Raw genomic sequence first — 21,121 nt, 5'->3', positions numbered from 1 at the left:
TTGAAAGGAACTTCAGCTTTCAGTTGTGTTACATTGATCTTTAAAAGTGAAGTGAAAAGAATTACAGCAAAAAGATGCAGTAGATACACTAATTTATTCCTCTCGCTTTGCTGCTACCATATGGATGAGTTGGGGGAACATAAAAATAGCAGCCTCTTCCCATTTCTTTAATTCCTAACAGATTCCAGTACTATAATAGATACACAGAACAATCTGGTTCCTTATTATGTAGTTTGGATCCCACAGAGAGATTTACAATAAAGTACATCATATTATTCCACATCTCTCACCGAAATCACCACTGTTTTCTTTCACTCATATGGTTTGTTTACGAGTTTAGTCAATCCAGTGATGGAACAACTGCTTAATGTTGCTCTTACAATGCTAAAGCAAACTCATTAAATAACTAGTTTGTAATCCTTGAAATTTTTCTAATGGGTAGAATATTTCATGAGCTTCTGGGTTAGCATCTGGAATGCATGCCCGGAAGATGATGAAATAATTAATCTGCACCTTGGTTTAAGCATATAAATCTCTTTTATGAAATAAAGTCTTTTTGTGACATACTGAATACCTATACAGAATTTAAAACTACACATAATTAATGCACTTTATGCATGACTGATACATCTGTTTCTATGAAATAAATACTGTACAACAACAAACAAAAAGCCATTGAAAATGGCAGGAAATGTAGGTAACAAAAGCAATGTTGGTCATACATCATAAGGAAAACTCCCAGGGTAATTCACTTACTGCATGACTGATATCTGTATTTCTCTTAATTAAATATGGTACAAGAATGAAAGGAAAATTGTTACAAATTGTAACATCCATCACCAACAATATCATTGTACATCACAAGGAACGCACACATTCACTCAAGATAAATTAGTAATAAATAACTATATGTTAAGATGGAGGGAACAGAGAATGTAGTAGATGTCTATGTTATGTCTTTGTCTTTCCTTTCCTGGGTTTTGATACCGTTTGTTGGGCTGTCAGATCAATTCCCTGGGCAAGAGCCAATTGTTTCTTCAGTTCAAGGAGTCTAACAACTTCTGGCTGCCATTCTGCTTTGCTCTTGCCACTTGATTTCATTTCTCTCACCAAGTTACCCTGGAAATTGAACTGTCTTTTAACATGATGTTCTGAGGCAATTCAAAGATCAAGGACCATTGTTATTACAGGCCACAAATCATAGATTACATTTTTCTGTCTCATAGGCTTAAAAAATGGCAATTCATTCATTATCACAATGTCAGATAATTTTAAACACTAATGCAATATGCACGTGTAAATTCAAGAAGCTGTGAACCAGATGCCACACAATACATCACTTTAAAACAATTAAAATATTCAATTATCTACAATATAATGTAAATGGATCAGTTTCATTATCAATAAAAATAAATAGTTTAAAAACAGAACATGGAAAGGGTGGCAACTGTTGAAATGTAAGCACTGTTGTTTGGTGGTGGGTTTAATGTGGACAGAAGTGAGTAGCTAGCCTTTGGTGAGGATGAGATCAACATCAAGGGAAGTGGCATTCGGAATAGAACCATGTGGAATTTTATTGGGAGCAGCTATTCAGAGATACCAAGGAATTTTAACAGGTCCACATTAAACCCAGCAACAAACAACAATACTTACATTTTGACAGTTGCCATCCTTTCCATATGAAACATTCCCTCCCATACAGCCTTGGTATGCGAGGCAAACATATTTGTTCGGATGCACATTCTTTACAGCAATACACCACCATTATCACCTCAGCCTTCACTGCACGTAATTACCCCACCAACCTAGTTCAAAAGCAGATTACCCGGGCCATCACATCCAATTCTGGTACTGCTGATCCCTCCAAAAACCAAACTTTGGAGCACACCACTGGTGACTCAGTATTATTCTCCTCTGGAACCTATTAATCAGCTACTTTGACAGGGCCACGACTTCCTAAAATCATGCCCTGAAATGAGACCCATTCTGTCTGAAATTTTGCCCAGCACACCTAGAATAGCTTTTTGTCGCCCTCCCAATCTCCACAATATTCCTGTCAGATACTATGCTCCTTCTGCGCCCATCTCCCTACCCTAAGACCCCTGTGACTGTCCCCACAGTAAGACTTGTCCTACGCACCCCTCTACCACCACCTGTAGTAGCCCTGTAACTGGCAAAACATATACTACCAAAGGGAGAGCCACCCGTGAAACGAAATGTCATATACCAGCTGTTATGGTAAACACTGTTCGGCCTTTTACATCGACATGACTACCACCAAATTATCAATTAGGATGAATGGGCATAGGCAGAGGGTGTATACTGGCAACATGCAATATCCTGTTGCAGAGCATGCTCTACAACACGATAATCATGACCTCGATGCCTGTTTCACCACATGCGTCATCTGGATTCTTCCCCCAGAAACCAGTTTCCCAAAACTCCACAGGTGGGAACTAGCGCTACGTGTCCCTTGTTCTTGCAACTCACCTGGCCTTAATTTATGTTAATTTCTTCCGTCTCATAATTTCTTTACAGTAACTACTCTTTCTTCACTATGTTTAAGTTTTTTTACATCTTTCATTGTCTTACTCATCTATTTTTCGCCAGCCCCCCTCCCACCTCTGTTACGTACAATGCACTTAGCTATTCACTTTTATTAACTCATGCACGGTGCTTAACCAGTAATCTCTGTCTTGCATATTACACTGTCTTCCGCCTTTAAACTCTCAGGTTTTCAAATCTTGTTCGATGCAGTCCCCAGCAGTCTTTTCTTCTCATCTCATGCGGCAAGCCTCCCCTGATCTATGGTTCTGGGTGACTTTCCTGAAATCTATCCCTTTTCATAGACATCTTCAGTCCTTTTCCTCCACCCCTCTCTTCCTTCCCCTTCAACCCCTCTGCCTAAAGAAGGAGCAACTGGTTCCAAAACCTTGCCTAATTACTACCTTCTTTTATGTGTCTGTTCTACCGCCACTTGGTGAGTAAATTTTTTATCTATAAAATTAAATTATTTTGTGAAAAATTGATTGTTCCCACTGTTATAATATGTTTACTAGTACTAGTATACAAGCAATTTACTATAGAAGTGTCCTCGTACTTTCTCGAAAATTGTTATGTATGAGGTATTTTGTTGCAAAATATGTTCAGTTAGTGATGACCACCTATTTAGTTCACAATTTGAGTCTGGTCACATAAGCACTCATGTCTTCCACTTTTCAAAACATTCTTGCATGTGATTTTATATTAGGCTGCCCAGGAGCTCCTTCCAGTAGAGTGCAAAAACAAGAGGGGTGTAAAATGCTCACATACTGCCACTGAGTTGATGGATTTCAACAAAGCCTATTACGGCTTAAGGACATTGTACTAGGTCAAAAACACTTTTGCAGTAATATACTACGAGAAATACCCTACTTTTGTGAGAACTCTCGCTTCTTATGTGATGAGGTAGCAGACTGCAACTGTAGGCACACACTTTTGAATAATAATAAAGACACCATCTAATATTAATTTGCTACACAAGAATAAGCAAAAGTATGACTAGATTAATAAGTTTGGAACAATATTTCCATTACAGTAAAATGAAAATGGTGTCGATATCAGCAAAGAAATTAAGAATCCATTGTTACTTATTTGAGAGCGAAATTTTTCTTTCAACGTATGCAGTTTCATTAGGTTAACTTAAACTGGTGATGTTCTGAATTTTCATCTTACTAAAAAATTTTATTTTTGTGAGCAAATCAATACTACGACACAGGGTTACACAAGTACAGCAGCTATAAATGACATTATCATACAGGACAGTACAATTAGAAATAGTAAGTACAGGTAATGGCACAGCAGTCAATCAGAATGAATTTGGAAGCAATATGGCAATTACGTGTCACCATCCTCAGTTTTTATCATCAACTTTTTGTCATGGTCTATCGTGTAATTACATGGAGCACATGACGGTGATGTAAATACCATAATGCAAATTTTACTTCAAACACAGGAAGAATGCCCATTTACCACTTGTTCAAAGAGGGACCATAGGAGAAGGGCTCACTGAAATAAAATTGTATAAGAAATACTGAAACCTGAAATATTGATGAGAAATTTGATTGTCAGAAACTATGCACTAAAATCTCTCTTCTGCTCATTATGTGCACTCCATTAGAACGATTGGGCACACAGTTAGCACAACCTTCAAAGTTATTACAGAAAGCTGAAGAAAGAGTCAAAGCTGGAAGTGCAGTAGTATAGTCAGAAAGAAGCAAATAACAGTCAAACAACAAAAGCATTAGCTTTTAGTCACACAAGCTAATTTGGCCCTTACTGTTACATACGAGACAAAGACAAAGCAAAACACTAAAACTTTAATGCTCCAGCACAGTTTAAAGATAATTAAAATGCACATCTTACCTGTTTATTAACTTCCGCCTCCAATCTAGCAATCTCCTCTGGAGAAGCAACAGCACCATTTACTTGAGGAGGAGAGACACTGGTAGCTGCCGCAGCTGCTGCCGCAGCTGCTGCCGCCGCTGCTGCTTGTGCTTGCTGTACTCTACTGACTGCAACCGCATGGGCTGCCTCCAATTGTTTCTTAAGGTCTAAAAGAACTGCCACATGTGGCTGCCATTCTTCTTTTGGAGCACCTCTGGCCTTCATTTCTCGTACTACATTACCCTGGCACAGAGAAGTATTGGTCACTTAATAGATAAATGAACATATTTTTCACTATTTGCATTTCTTTTTTTCCAATTATGCAACCATAAACTTTCTTGAGATTGAGAAGCCTATGTCCATGAGTCAGCATGGTTTTAGAAAGCATTGCTCATGCGAAACTCAGCTTGCCCTTTTCTCACATGATATACTATGAACTATGGATTAAGTGCAAGAAGAAGATTCCCTGTTTCTAGATTTCTCGAAAGCATTCGATATGGTGCTCCACTGCAAGCTGTTAATGAAGGTACGAGCATAGGGAATAAGTTCACAGACATGTGAGTGGCTTGGAGACTTCTAAAGCAATGGAAACCAGTATGCTGTCCTCGATGACGAGTGTTCACCAGAGACAAGGTTATCGTCAGGAGTACCCCAGGGAAGTGTGGTAGGACTACTGTTGTTCTTTTCATACATAAATGATTTGGTGGACAGGGTGAGATGCAATCTGCGGTTGTTTGATGAGGATGCCCGGTGTATGGTAAGGTGTCAAAGTTGATTGACTGTAGGAAGATATAAGATGACTTCGACAAAATTTCCAGATGGTGTGATGAATGGCAGCTAGCCCTAAATATGGAAGAATATAAGTTAATGCAGATGAATAGGAAGAACAAACCTGTAATGTTCAGATAAACTACTATTAGTGCCCTACTTGACACAGTCAAATCATTTAAATATCTGGGTGTAACGTTGCAAAGCAGTATGAGATGGAATGAGCATGTGAGAACTGTAGTAGGGAAGATGAATGGTCAACTTCAGTTTCTTGGGAGAAGTTTAGGAAACAGTGGTTCACCTGCAAAGGAGGCTGCATATAGGATGCTGGTGCGACTTACTCTTGAAAACTGCTTAATTGCCTGGGTTCTGCAACAGGTTTGACTGAAGGAAGGCATCAAAGCAATTCAGAGGCAGGCTGCTAGATTTGTTACCAGTAGATTTGAAAAACATGTTAATGTTAGAGAGAGATGCTTTGAGATCTCAAATGAGAATCTCTGGTGGTAAGCTGACATTCTTTTCAAGGGACACTGCTGAGAAAATTTAGAGAATTGGCATTTGAAGCTGACTGCTGAACAGTTCTTCTACCGCCTACAAATATTGCACAAAGGACCATGAAAATAAGATATGAGAAATTAGGGCTCATATGGAGGCATAATGTATGGAAGTGAAACGTGGATGATAAATAGTTTGGACAAAAAGAGAATAGATGCTTTTGAAATGTGGTGCTACAGAAGAATGCTGAAGATTAGATGGGTAGATCACATAACTAATGAGGAGGTATTGAATAGAATTGGGGAGAAGAGGACCTTGCGGCACAACTTGACTAGAGGAAGGGATCGGTTGGTAGGACATGTTCTGAGACATCGAGGGATCACCAATTTAGTATTGGAGGGCAGTGTGTAGGGTAAAAATCGTAGAGGGAGACCAAGAGATGAATACACTAAGCAGATTCAGAAGGATGTAGGCTGAAGTAGGTACTGGGAGATGAAGAAGCTTGTACAGGATAGAGTAGCATGGAGAGCTGCATCAAACCAGTCTCAGGACTGAAGACCACAACAACAACAATGGAGGCATATAGACAGTTATTTTTCCCTCGCTCTATTTGTGAGAGGAACAGGAAAGGAAATGACTAGTAGTGGTACAGGGTACCATCCGCCATGCACCATACGGTGGTTTGCAAATTATCTGTGTAGATCTAGATGTAGAATGCTTTGGTAAAGTGAAATATTGTACAAGCATTTTTTGAACCAACAAATGATGACAGCCACTATAAAAAATTTATTTTTGTGATGAATTAGATAACCTTCTGTTTAAATGTATGTTTTATTTATGGACACGTATCATTAGATGGATGGATGTAGCATACCTGCAAGCCATATAAACATCATATCTGTTCACAGTACCTGCTGGCTGAGAAGTTTAATACATGCTGTCAGTTCCTCCCTCTAAGATATGGTGCATGCCATAAAGGAATAAGAGCTGTGACAATGCCTATGGCATCAAGGAGACAAGAGAAAATTTGTTATATAGATGTACTCAATCTGAATCTGTTAATTAAGATGGATTGTTTTTGGACTTTGTCTTTATCGATGTTCTGTGATATTCCAAATAATGCAACAGCTTTATAACATACAGTTATTATAAACAAGAGTACAATATACAAGACATTGCCAATGAGAAGTCTCACATTCATTTTGAGAGGTGGGCATTGGACTTGTACTCTTACTCCTGACAGTAACAGCTGCACTTCAAGAAAAGAAGTTTGATCAAAAGAGTTTGGCAATTGTACTGAAATAACAAGGTGAGCAAGATTAAATAACAGGAAGTCTTAGCTACCAATCTGGCTTTACTTCACCACCCAACATCAAGGTCAAGAACAAGTGGAACACTGCAACACACAGCCCTCTGACACTCCTCTCCTTAGTATGAACTGACTTTACATGTACATCAGTTCCACAAACCAGTGAACTTCATAAAAGATCTGCCTTCTACCTGTAAGTTTTGTACCAAATTCCAACTAATGTTCTGCTTCCACTACGAACAAATTTTTCACATCTGTTCTTAATCCTTTCGCTGCTACAGATGTGTTCTCTACATTTCGTGCTGAGTGCAGGTTTGTTGTCACTGTACTACTCCCCAAATGCTGCTACACCTGTGCTGAAGATGGCATTCCAGCCACTGTGAAATACTTACCATCCAATAAAAACAAATAAAAAAAAGGAACATCTGGCTCACAGCCTGATGGCTTTGCTCTATAAAGAAGTTAATTTCTTTTTGTTATTCATCATTTCTGTGCTGCACAAAATTATATAAAATGCTGCATGAAATTTTAGAGTTTGCAGAGGTAAAAATGCACTTCTTTAACTTTGTGTATGGTTGATGTTAGCTTGTATATTGCTATGTATGAGATGTAGATAAGATAATGAAATTTTATTTAAAATTGGGAACAGAATGAAATCTCATTTCATACCCAAGTTATTGGCCTTTGTATCTGGTGGAAAGTTGCATGTGACATGCCCGTTTCCGTCGCTGAGCAACAGGAATTATGGGTTCATAAGAATCATCATAATTTATAAAGGGTTCAAGATATCAAAATGAGGATTTTTGCAAATCACTACATGAAAAGAGGCACATAGGTTGTATGATAAATGCTGAAAACTTTTTTATTCACAAAGATATGGAAGTAACTCATCTGCAGCAGAGAGACACTGACAAAACGAGACGCATAAACATGTCAGTAGCACTTAAAGGAAAAGCCAGGCGCCATATTTAAACAAAAGCTCAGTACCTGGAGAGTGGCAAAGCATGATGAGTTAACTCGTCCACAGCAGTCAAAGAGTTAACAGTATGTTTACGCATTTTACAGACTAAATATTGATAAGAAGTCTAAGCATGGCAGAGTTGTGGTTAAAGCACTGGGCTCACTGTAAGAGAAGCAGGACTCAAGTAATCCTTTAGCCATTCAGGTTCAGAGTTTCCATCATTTCCCAGAACCAATTCACGCAAAACGCAAAGGAACTAATGACATTAGCTGCCAGTCAGAATTGATTAAAATCAACCAGAAAGTTAAAAATCTGTGCCACACCAGGATTCGAAAACAAGTCTTCCACTTACTAGGCAGATGCCCTAACCACTGCACAATCCAGACACAGTCATCATCGCAAGTGCATGGACTACCCTAGCGTGCCTTCCACAAACCCAAACTCTCTCTCTCTCTCTCTCTCTCTTGGCTGGTTCAAAAGAATAGACATCATTTTCATCCTGCAGTCACTATGAATTAAGATACAAAGCAATTAATGACACTGGCTGCCAGTAGGCACTGATTTAAATCAAGGGGGGAAAATGAAAATTTTGTATCAAACCAGGAGTTGAACTCAGGTCTCCAGCTTAGCAAGAACAGACACCACATATAAAATTCAAGAAAATAACAAAATGGTTTATCTAAATAGCACAAGGCAAATTTCTTTCCCCATCCCTGTCCAATCGCACTTTGTTCCCAATGTCTTCTAACCTAATGTGATGAGAAACTGTGTGTCCATCTATGTCAGGCACTGAAAATATTGACATTCTCAAGTAATTTCTTCAAATGTTACTAGAAAACCAATGACACCTGTGATGCATCACTGCTTACAAAAAGTAGGTAACAAAATAAAATTAATCAGATTATTACCCAAAACCTAATGTGTCCTGCACCAAGTACTCTATGACTTAAGAAGTTAGTATTCAGTGTGCGCCACCAAAGTAGTTTGAACTGTTTAGTAATATATTCAGATGAATATCCAGTTCACACAGAAAAAAAGTGTTAATTATGTGCATATGTCCTCTGCAACAAATTGCTGCATTTTATGAGCTATGGTGTATTACAAACAAGAAAAATTTGCTGCAACATCCTTCAAACACAAGAAGCAATAAACAGTTTCCGATAAGAACTCTGAGTGCATTATTCAGTACGGGGGAGATTGTTTTCTATAATTTAAGTGTAAAACTTCCATAAGGTGTGAGATAAACATTTTAAACATATATTTAAAAACATATGGCAACTGAATATATAATCTGTGATTCTTTATAAAAGAAAATTATATTTAAATTTAATTCCTCTTTAACTGAAGGACCGTCAGAAAGTTTTTCAAGTATAAAATAAAACTGAAACTTTAAATCATTTCAGATTTTTAAAAAATTAAATTTTCTTATGTGGGAATATTTTTAATATTTTATCTGTTATTAAATTTCTACCTGCTTTGCAATGGCAGCTTCAAGATGGGCTACGATATCTTCTCCAGATAGCACTGGCACTGGTTTCTCCGCTGGGGGAGATCGTTGCCGGCCAGAGAACTGTTTCTTCAGTTTCTCTATCTGTGCTGTTTCTATCTTAGTAAAAAGTGGAGCTGGCTGCAATCAATCAATACAGAACACAAAATAAATACAATCTTACAAATTACTAGAAACAAAATCAGTTGACATATTTTCATATCCTCTAAATGAGGTGAAACAAAAAAAGAACTTTGTAATGATGTTATAATAAAGTGCATATTTAAGCAATTGAGGGGGTCGATGTAAAAGTGATCTAACCCTCTCCAATACGGAAAATGAGAACATTCTCCAGAGTTGATACTCAGAGCAAAAGAACATTCTCAAAGGAAATTCTCAGTTTCGTATGAATAAAAACTAGGAAGCATTATCTCTGACCCTCGAGTACTTTCTCTCTACCTCCCCTCCTTACTGAGTAAGTTCCCGGCAAAGAGATTAAAATCCAACATCTTTGGTTCTCAGTTTGTTTCGTTTGCGTGTGTTTTGTGATACCGAAAGTTTTTCTCAAGTTATTTCTGTGCCGAATTGGAAGACTCAGAATTAGCCTTTGTCAACATTATTAAAGATTACCCCGCAATCATCAGTAAATCGCAAACTCCGGCCGCAAGAAGAGAGAAGGCAGATTGTATTAAAGAAATACAACACCGTTATATGGTTAGTTTTGGGAAAGAAATTACGGACGGGCAGATAATGAAGAAACTGCACAACATGAAATCCCGTACCAAGGCCAAGACGGATGTTAATAAGATGGGAAACATTAAGATTTCCCTGAAAAATTGGGAGCAGCCATTTTTGAAGTTTTTGGACAGAGATGACTGCAACCCAACTATCCACAGAGTTCCTGGTAAGTCCCATACTTTCCGATTTTTTTATTACGTGCTTAATGCTTTGAAATTGTGATTCAGAAAAATACGTATTTTAACATGTGAAAATGAAACAATGTTTGGTAAATTTCGTCTAGTATATCACCACTTTTCAGTAAAAGTATCACAGTGTACTATGCATGAAACTGGACGAACCCCTCCCACATTTCTGCGTAAACCTGTTTGGTATATTTACTAACTAGAAACTGAATACTGACACACTACTATTACTTTTTTTTAAATTTTTATTAGGAGCTTGTGCGGTAGGTGGTGGTTCCACCTCTGTCATCACTTCACCATGGAATTCGGAGGTAGCTGACACAGACTGCACATTGTATGAACAAGAATCAATTTTGCAGCTACCACTAATTGTTGCAGCTGACCATATGGATCTCAGGGGCCCCGAAGTCGTCATATCTTCTCAATCGCCCGCTTCGGGGCATGAGAGAGTGCGTAAATGTTGGAGATTAAGTATGGAAACAGATGAGACACTTAATTTGTCTACTTCAGAGCTGCAAAGGCTGGTGCTATTGTACCAATTGGACATATTGAAACGAAAGCAGCAGAAATTGATGCGTGATGAAGATAAACAATAAAACAAATTGAGTGGTGTCTTATTTACGTACCAAATTTTATTAATAAAAACATCATTTTTAAGTGAATGTTCATTTACATTCCTCATTTACCAAATTCCATATCCTCTTACAAAAATTATTCAGTACAGATTTCTTTTCAATGAAACAATAAGAGTAATATAATCCAATTTGAAATATTAAAAAAGTGTATGCACTTATATTGTTGTGTCTGGCCAGTATCTTCACCACATCATTGAAACAATTTCTGGTAAAGTAAAGCAAAAAGAGTAACTTGTTTTACTGTAGCATCTAGCAAATACCTTCACCACTAATTTTTGGTACAGTAAAGCAAAAAGAGTAAGTTGTTTCTATTTTAAATGCTGCAGGTAAGACAGTTGTGCTCTTATTTACTGTAGCACCTGGCAAATATCTTCACCACATCCTTGAAACAATTTCTGACAAAGTAAAGCAAAAAGAGTAACTTGTTTGTATTTTAAATGCTGCAGGTTAGACAGTTGTGTACTTAATTACTGTAGCATCTGGCAAATACCTACACCACTAATTTTTGATACAGTAAAGCAAAAAAAGTGAGTTGTTTCTATTTTAAATGCTGCAGGTAAGACAGTTGTGCACTTATTTACTATAGCATCTGGCAAATACCTTCACCACTAATTTTTGGTACAGTAAAGCAAAAACAGTAACTTGTTTCTATTTTAAATGCTGCAGGTAAGACAGTTGTGCACTTATTCACTGTAGCATCTGGCAAATACCTTCACCACATCCTTGGAACATTTTTGGTAAAGTAAAATAAAAACTTGTGCCATCAATCTGCTGAAGTTACAGTACAGAAATTACATTAAGGTTCCAGCAGTTCATGTTAACCTGTTGTGTCCAAAGCTATTTACAGTAGTATCTGAAAATTCTGTTCCAGTTTGAATAGTTACATGTTAAACAATTTTTGTTGAGAGTAAAATCGATGATAGAGAATGAAAAAAAAAAAAAAAAAAAACGCTAAACAGCATTTTATTATGTAACATCAGAGCACTGTGCTTTATTTTCATGAGGGAATAATTATTTTAATTACAAAAAATATACAAATTGGGTTTAATTATTCAATGTTTGGACAGACTCCCATACATTACAGTTGTCGTATTACATTTACAATTTCCCGTCTTCTATTTGTTCCACGTACACGTACGTTTGCTGCTTCCTCTTCTCCCAGTACTGGAAGATTGCTGTCGTCATCACTAGGTGCCTCAAAATCCTCACCCCCTACATGTTTTGCTACACTGTGCAAAACAAAACAGGCTATTATCACACTGGGGATTTTTGTTTGGGCAAGCCTTATTTTATTTTGCAGAATTGGGAAACGGCTTTTTACCAGTCCAAAGCACTATTCAATTATCACCATTTCTTTAGAGTGAAGTCTGTTGTATGTCCTCTCATAAGGTGTTTCGGGATTTTGAAATGGTGTCATTAACCACGGTGCAATGCCATGTCCTTCGTCTCCTAAAATTAGGGCGTTGCACTGGTTCTCACGCAATATACGATACACATCGGAGTTTCTCCATATCCTAGCGTCATGTACAGACCCTGGCCATGAAGCATCAACACTCGTAAACATTTCACTGTTGTCACACGTCGCCTGCACGTTTATAGATGGAAAGCCCTTTCGATTAACGTATTCGTCTCCATGTGAAGAAGGTTTCATTATAGGTATGTGAGTGCAGTCTAGGGCCCCTACCGCACATGGACTCTTGTATCTCGATTGCCATTTAACTTTCGCTGTTTCTAGTTTGTTAATATTTCTCGGAAATCTGATCCACAACGGTGCTTTCCTGTTGACCTGTTGCAGAACATACGAAAATGTTAGTGATACTGTAGTCTGGTGTACTCCCAAATCTTCTCCTACACCTATCTGAAAGTCTGGATCCGCTAAATAGCGCAAAAATATTTTCATTTTGCATTCATTGGAAAGGGCGCCTACTCTTCTTTCGTGATTTTCCGGAAGAAAGTGACTGTTAAATCTATACAAACTTCTACAGTTCCTTTCTTCTGTGTTCCTGCGTACTACGTATATCTTTTTTCACCTTTCAAGAAACATAAATTCTGCCATTTTCGCTAAAAACACTCGGTAACGCTTAATCACAACACAATTCACTCAGCTCGAAGTATGCTACGGAGCTCACTCACAAGAACAGAGAATGATTTCCGCTTGTGAGAAACTTCTTTGGCTTTATTCATCCGAAATCGGAGAATATTCTTTGTTTTGAGCAACTTCCCCCACCCTTCAACCCACACCGAGAACATACTCGGGTGAAGTATATTCTCAGACTCGTTTTATTCATGCCAACCAGAGAACTTTCTCCGAACATCTGAGTATAAAGTATATTCTCTGTTTTATTCATATGCCTCATTGGTGCCATCTGTTGACTAGTGAGGTGAACTACTAAGTATACATTTTTTGTAGTATCAGGATTAGTTGTGGAATGTACACGAAGGACTGATGTGTTAGAGAACTACACAAAGGTTGACTTCTCAATAGATGATTTAGTGGTAGTGGTGGTGGTGGTGGTGGTGGTGGTGGTGGTGGTGGTTGTATGTATAGGACACCAATAGCAAGTTCACCGGCACCCATACTCAACTAACAGAAGACAGGTTGGGTTATGAGCGTTAAAAGCATGCAACAAAATGTAAACTACAGAATGTAATCTGCAGTCATCCTGGGCTTCTCTCATTCACACTGGCACACAAAACAGCAAAAGTCATATGCCTCACGGCAGTGTATGAGTAAAACACATGGACTATAACCAGACACCATCCAAAATCGTCGAGCAAGGAAATAAATGATGAAGCAACCATCCTAGAAACGCATTAAAACCATCTACTTAAGACACTACTGAGAAGACAAGAATCTTAAAACACGAACAACATTTGATTCATCACAGCCTAATTATTAGGATTTTTTAAAACATAGAATTTCATTCTTTGCAAATAGTTTTGGGGAAGCATTCCCATTCTCAAAAGCTCCTGCATAAAAATGATACATAAAGACTGGGTCTTATCATAAATGTACAAATTTTGACAAATTATAATTGGCTATAGTTCACTGTATGAATAGAACAGGTACAATGCAATCAAATGTAATGAAACTAGCAAGAAGGATTAATAATTATACACCTTCCAATCCAAAGAAATAAGCAATCAACATTTGTTGTTCATGGCAAAACTTATCTCAGGGATATCTATTTAATGCAACTGTACAAATTATGATGTTTTTGGAGAACAAAAAACTCCTCTAAAAATCAGTAAGGATTCTGCAAATGGAGATCTTGTGAAACACAGCTCGCTCTGTGCCACCATGAAATCCATAGTGCTGTAGAGAACAGCACTCAGGTTGACGCACTGTTCCTGGACTTCAGAAAGGCATCTGAGACCACCCCACACTGCCACTTAGCGAAAAAATAGGAGCTTACTGATTAGCAGACGAGATTTGTGACTGGATCAGGATTTCATTACAGATAGAACTCAACAACTCACCCTTTACAATAAAAATTCAACAGATGCCAAGGAAGTGTGATAGAACCTTTGCTGTTTACAATGTATGTAAATGGTCTAGTAGAAAATGTCAGAAGCTCCTTAAGACTGTTTGCAAATGATATGGTTGTCCATAAGAAAGTAGCAGACAGTATCGATTTGCAAAATGAGCTACAGAGGATTGATGAATGGTGCAGGCTCTGGCAGTTGACTGTGAACATAAATCCATGTAATGTACTTCACATACGCAGAAAATGAAATCCACTACTGTACAACTGCACTGCTGATAAATTCCCAGAAACCATATCTGCCATAAAATACCTAGGAGTAATTATCCAGAGTGAACTTAAATGGAATTATGACATAAAACAAGTGATAGAAAAATAAGATGTCAGGCTGAGACTCACAGGAAGAATCTTAAGGAAATGTAAATCATCTCCGAAGCGAATGCACTTGTTCGATCAATTTTTACATATTGTTCATCAGTTTAGGATCCTTACCATGTAGAACTGACACAACTGTTTAGTTGGTGCGAGAGCGTTACAGAGATGTCCAACAAACTCCAGTGACAGACACTACAAGAGAGCTGTTGTGCATCATGGAAGACGTTTATTAGTGAAAATTTGTGAGAGCAGTTTTCAGGAAGAGTCAGATCACATGTTACTTCTTAACACAGACTTCTTATGAAATGACCACAACAAGAATACAGAGGCTTACCAAGAGTCGTTCTTCTGATGCCTTATTTGTCAGTGAAACAGGGAAGGGAGATCAGTTAGTGGAACCAGAATTATCCTCTATCACACACCGTTAGGTGGCTTGTGGAGTATGATGTAGACGTAAAAATCATAGAATGTATCTTATGTCTTCGTATTATGTCAGAGGAACAGTGGAGTTATAATGCAATTGCAGCAGTGAATAAAGACTTGAGGTAGAGTGGGATAAATGATAAGGATAAATGATAATGAAATTGTCAAATGAAGCTGTCTTGAAAGAGCACATAAAAGCAATAGCATAATATATGAATTGTGCGGTAACTTCTACACAGGCTATTATGTGGCCAGGAACAATACCCAGATATACACCCACATGAATGGCTGTTGCCACACTGTGGCCAAGAGCATAGTTGACTATCTAGTGTCAGAAAATGCTGCTGAGCTTTTCTTGATCAACCTAGTGACTGCTTCACACACAATATGGCTTCATGGTCCCCATCCCTCACTCCCACACCAGTTTCGGTTGGGAACTGTCCATACAACATATAATTCAATCCTACTTTCCTCCTGGCCTCAATCTCTGCTAACTCCATACCTTGCCTACCTTCACTCCTGGCACCCATTTCACACATTCCACAACACTCAACTTTCCTCCTTCCAGCCCACTCTATGCCACAATGAATCGCACAAAACTCTCCTTGCATGAAAGTTTCATCTTAATGTTTACTGTGAGAAAAATGCAAATATGATGTAAATGTCTTACCTGCCCAATTTTATGTCCTGGGGGAAGCAGAACACAAACCTCCTTTGAAATATATTGTATGTGCTCTGGTGCATTGAGCTGAGTATCCAATGTACGTGATGTCTCAGGCATATATGGTTTCAAAAGAACAGCCAGCAGTGCTGCAATGTTGGCGCAGAGGCCAACTACAGTGCCTGCTCGTACCCTGCAATAACAAATCAATAACAAATGGTAACATGTGCTGCGAGGCTCTAGTCATTAGTCTTCAGTTTGCAAGAAAATATTGCTCTAGACTATCAAATATATGTCCATTAAAGATGAATTGTGTGGCATGAAGAAATTACTTATATTGTCAACGTGCAGTCTCATTCACAAGTGTATAAGCTCAAAGTTGGATAGTGCCTTTGCAATGTAGTAGGCTTGGCCAGCTAGCTGGTCAGTGGTATCTTACTTGACTATTTTGATGTTGATGTATACTGACAAAACAGACCAACAATGAATTTTTTTTAAAATCAAGCTGACTTACTTTTCTGGTGTCTAGTGTACTAAATCCTAATATAATATCAAAACAGTTGTATCTCCATCCTTTTTTACAATTACCAGTTAATATTTTTTAAATACATTTTTAGTTTTTTTGATTATATCAAATATTATTTCAAGTAGCAATAACATGAACAGAAACCTTGGCAAAGTGAAATGTCTTGTGTACCTCAACAATACATATACCCATAGAGTAGATGTAACAATTTCGGAGGGGTATCTATGGCGCCAGCAGTCTTTTCAGTAGTAGCACGCGCAACAGTCAACATTATACAACATGGTCTTGCTGTGATGATACTGTGAAAGGCTGAAGGAAGGGAGAAACTACAGCTGTTATATTTCTGAGGACATGCACCTCCACTGCATGGTGTGGCGAGCTATATTAAATCAGTCTTCGGACTAGAGAACATGACAGGAACACAATAATATGAAGCTAAACTTTCTATGGCAGTGGTGCTAATATTTATCAAATATTGTAACTATTATGATAAAGAACAAACAAAAAATTACCACCTGTGCATAGTAAGTTGGGCCTAATAAAATACTATGTGAAAACCTTACCTGAAAATGGACAATGTTTCCAGTATTTGTCAGAAAGATTCTCATGTACCACAAGCAGTTACAGGTAGGCCTCACGAAAGCTGAATATGTCTTGGAATGGCAGCTCTCTGGAACATAGCTTCACTCCACAGTACCTAGGAATAACACTGGACCACTCCCTCACCTTCATCCAACACTGTTCCAGCATCAAACAGAAAACCACCATTTGGAATAACATCTCGAGAAAGTTAAGAGATAGAAAATGGGGAGGTAATCCACTAGTTCTTAGAACCATTACTTTTGCCCTGTGCTGTTCTGAAATAGAATATGCCTTTTCTGGTTGGTATAAATTATCTCATGCCAAAACTGTGGAACCTGCTCCGAACAAAGCTTGCAGGCTAATTATGGGGTGCTTAAAACCTATCCCTGCTGAGAAGATTTACTGTGTTGCCAGTATTGTAACATCAAATACTCATGAACAATGGAAGGCCGTGAACTACCTCAGCCTGGCAAGAATAACTTTATGTGAACTTTTGATGCCCCCCCACCGACAAGGAAATACATTCTAGATACAAATCCTTACAACATAATTGGATGACACCATGAGAATATCTTCCATCCAGGTACAACAAGGGTTGGAGTATTTGAGGCTCCTTTAACCGATTAAGAACTGGTATCAGTAGGCTGAAGTCCTCCCTTGAACTACAGGGTTTCACATCAGAGGATAGCAAGTGTGAGTGTGGAGAATAACAAACTGTGGAACATCTGTGCTAGCACCCTCTTTGACCATTTACCTGTTCAATGTAGCATCTATGTGTGCAAACAATAGTGCCCTAGGTGTGGCTATATTTTGGACAAATATCATATGACTTGCAAATTTGGTTGAGGATATTTTGATTTTTTTTTTCTTTCTTTTTGAAACTGTAATCTCTGAAATGAACGCAAAGAAGAGTGCAGTAAAGAATCCGTATAAAGTCACTGACATGAAACTAGGGATTTTAAAAGCTTCCAAGATTAATCCAATTACAATGTTAGAAATGTGCCAGCAGATGCCAGAAAATGTCCATTAGGAAGACATCAGAGCTTCAATTTTCCAAATATGAGAGGGCAATTTATGTGAATTAAGGTACAAAAGAAAAATGGAATAAGGTCTTGTGCTGTACGATTCTTATTTCTCTGGTGAAATGCCTCAATTAAAAAAGTAAAACATACTTTAATATGTCTTTGACAAACTGTATACCTCCAATGTATCAGATGTTCTACAGAATGCTCAAAGCAGAAACTGAAGAACCTCTAACACTGAGGATACTTAACGATGGAAAGTCCAGGATGGAATAACAACAATATTGTGAAAAGGATAGATTGCTTCTCACCACACAGATGAGGCAGTGAATCACAGACAGGCAGAATGGAATGACTGCTAAACATTTAAGATTTCAGACAAAAAGCTCTTCTTCAGAACTAGAAAACACCCACATTCATAAAAGCACAACTCTTACCCAATTGGCCACTGTCTTCAGCTGCTGTAGCCAGATGAAGGAGATCTTTTTGTCCAAAAGTTTAAAGGTTCAGCAGTCTTTCTATTGTGCCTATCTGTGACTCACCTATGTGGCGAGTAGCGATCTAGCCTTCACATGATACTTCAGATACTGATTGTGACACGATTCTTGAAGATGTTTAATAGACACACAAGCTTCTGTAATTTCATTATCCCCACTTTAAATCTTGTGTATCCTTTGTGTAACAAAATTAAAGAATTGCAGACTTAAGAAAGAACTTTTGGGTAACCAAAATTTGGAAAAACTTCTTTCTTCTTGAAATTAACATCAACTGACATGGACCCATGTTGCACAGAGCCATTTCAGCAGAGATCATGGATGAAATGTGCCCATACAAAAGAATGCGAAAATAAAGGGGGCAAGTGTACAGACAACTGAAGGGATATGTATATTTAGTAAATATAATCAGAGTGGGCCAACAAAAGGTTGCTGGAAAGAGCATGGGAAAGAGTTTCACATAAGAGAAGAAAGTGGGTGTATCTGCTAGAAGCTGGCATGAAGACAATCACGTTGTGATAACCAGGATAGAACTCCAACAAGTGGTTTGGCACAGTAGGAGCAAGTGGAAGTCAGAAAGCTAGAAGCGATGACAGCCACAAAAAGTTTCGCACTTGTGTGAAACTTTTGTGGCTAAATTGATTTCTAATTTTTTTCTGCGAGAGATGTTACCTGTATAATGTTCTGTTCATAATTTGAAAAATATTTCTCCGAATTAGTAAATTCTGAAAGAGAATCAAAAATTTGTTACATGCAAAAACACTTTCATGGTGTAGAGAATTAGACAAATTGTGCATACAGTGTACTCCCAATTATTCGTGTGTGTGATTATATTCATTCATCTTCTCCCCCACATTACGCCGAATAATTGGGAGTATACTGTATATAACACAGATAATATGTTAATATACCTGTCAGTTTCAGATCCTTTCACCAACACCCAAGGCTGCTGACTCTGCATGAACTGGTTTCCATGTCGACTGATTGCAAGGATGTGACGAATACCATCTCTGAGTCGGGCAGACTCAAGAGAAGCAATGTACCCCTGCAATTCACGAGTGATATGTGCCAGCAATGTCAGCTCAACTTGCGTGATTTCTATACACGGTACTTCACCTCCAAAGAACTTTTCTACAAACGACAGTGCCCTTGAAAGTAAAGAAAAAGTTTCTTTGTGAATGAATATAAATCTAAATCAAATTTGAGTTTTAATGATTGTTAGAATACATTTGAATAGGTTTCAGCAGGCAGTCAGTTGACATAAACATTTTATGGGTACAGCATTGAAGAACCGATTTAAAGGTTTCCTTTTATGCTCCCAAGGGGGCATGTATGTCTATAGAGGCACGGTAATTAATAGAAACAACAAGAAATAACAAGGCATCCTGAAACAGGTAAGCGTGGTGGTTTGAAGACATTATTTCTATAAGTTAACAAATACAATAACAAGATTTTAAACATAGCTGAAACAGCAACTGTTGATATTCTTCACGATAAAGGATGACAGCCGAAGCAGTTGCAGGATAATAATTTATTAAAATTCTTGACCAAGGTTTTGGTATATATAAATATACCTTCATCAGAAGTAAAAAATCCTGAACAGGAAGACACTTTCATTAGAAAAACCTTAGCATCGGAAATAAACACTAAAGCTTAAGTAACAGTGAAATACAGGAACAAAATCTTTTAGTTACTTACTAAAATTACATTATGCAATGGAGATTAATAAGACAAATGTGCCAAAGGCATCGTCAGTAATTAAGACATCTTCTCCATTTGTACAGCATGACTATGGGCACAGGGTCAATGCGAACAGTTTAGCACCAGTACTTCGCCTATGAACTATCGAGACAAGAATGTGAAAGCACTAGGGCAGATGGTTTCGCCGAGAGAGGGCACTTGTGGTATGTGCCAGACACTCGCGCATATTAAAATCCATGGATACCTACATAAGCGCATCAAAATTATTAAAAGTTGTGCTAATTCAAATCTTCTGTCTTAATAAATAAAACATATCAGACCATTTAAAAACATTTATGTAAAATAGAAAATATGGAACCAATTTACCTGTGTTCTAGTGTCAAACAGATGAAGCTTGCACTATGGAACACATCTAACGAGAGAGGGCACTAGTGTAGTGCGCGAGAATCTCGCGTAATGTAGGCGGTGAAATACGTACTAGCGAAAACAACCAAAATGATACAGTAAAACGAAACCATCTGTCGTTGCGTATAAAAACATACTAGTCAATTAACCACACATACACATCGAAAATCACAAACAGCAAACATCAAAAATAGGTAAAACTTTTTCTGATAATATTATCCCAATAGATTCTTGTCATCCTCAAACTCACAAAATCGCCTTCTTTCATTCTGCAGTTCATCGTGCTGTGAGCACACCTTTAGAACAAAATTGTTTAGAAAAAGAAATATCTTTATTAAAATCAATGGCTACTAACAATGGATACGACCCTTTTAGTAAGTAACTAAAAGATTTTGTTCCTGTATTACTCTGGTAATTTCACTGTTACTTAAGCTTTAGTGTTTAT

The 21,121-nt window shown here is 37.8% G+C and overlaps 1 protein-coding gene across 2 annotated transcripts in view; it reads right to left on the bottom strand.

Annotated features, from left to right (window-relative positions):
* Positions 1–744: 744 nt before the first annotated feature.
* Positions 745–21,121, bottom strand: part of LOC126203758 (methionine--tRNA ligase, cytoplasmic) — a 100,142-nt gene continuing 79,765 nt past the window's right edge. For both annotated transcript variants that reach the window (XM_049938127.1, XM_049938126.1), the window contains exons 14-18: positions 19,482–19,718; positions 15,956–16,139; positions 9,430–9,585; positions 4,405–4,668; positions 745–1,119 (exon numbers count right to left, since the gene is read on the bottom strand). In XM_049938127.1, the coding sequence (XP_049794084.1) occupies positions 952–1,119; positions 4,405–4,668; positions 9,430–9,585; positions 15,956–16,139; positions 19,482–19,718 (1,009 nt within the window). In that variant the 3' untranslated portion in view covers positions 745–951. The remainder of the gene's footprint in view (positions 1,120–4,404; positions 4,669–9,429; positions 9,586–15,955; positions 16,140–19,481; positions 19,719–21,121) is intronic.

This window comes from Schistocerca nitens, chromosome 9, assembly GCF_023898315.1.
Source record: "Schistocerca nitens isolate TAMUIC-IGC-003100 chromosome 9, iqSchNite1.1, whole genome shotgun sequence".
Taxonomy (NCBI): domain Eukaryota; kingdom Metazoa; phylum Arthropoda; class Insecta; order Orthoptera; family Acrididae; genus Schistocerca; species Schistocerca nitens.
The sequence above is the reverse complement of the archived record's forward strand: the minus strand, read 5'-3'. Positions and strand labels throughout refer to the sequence as shown.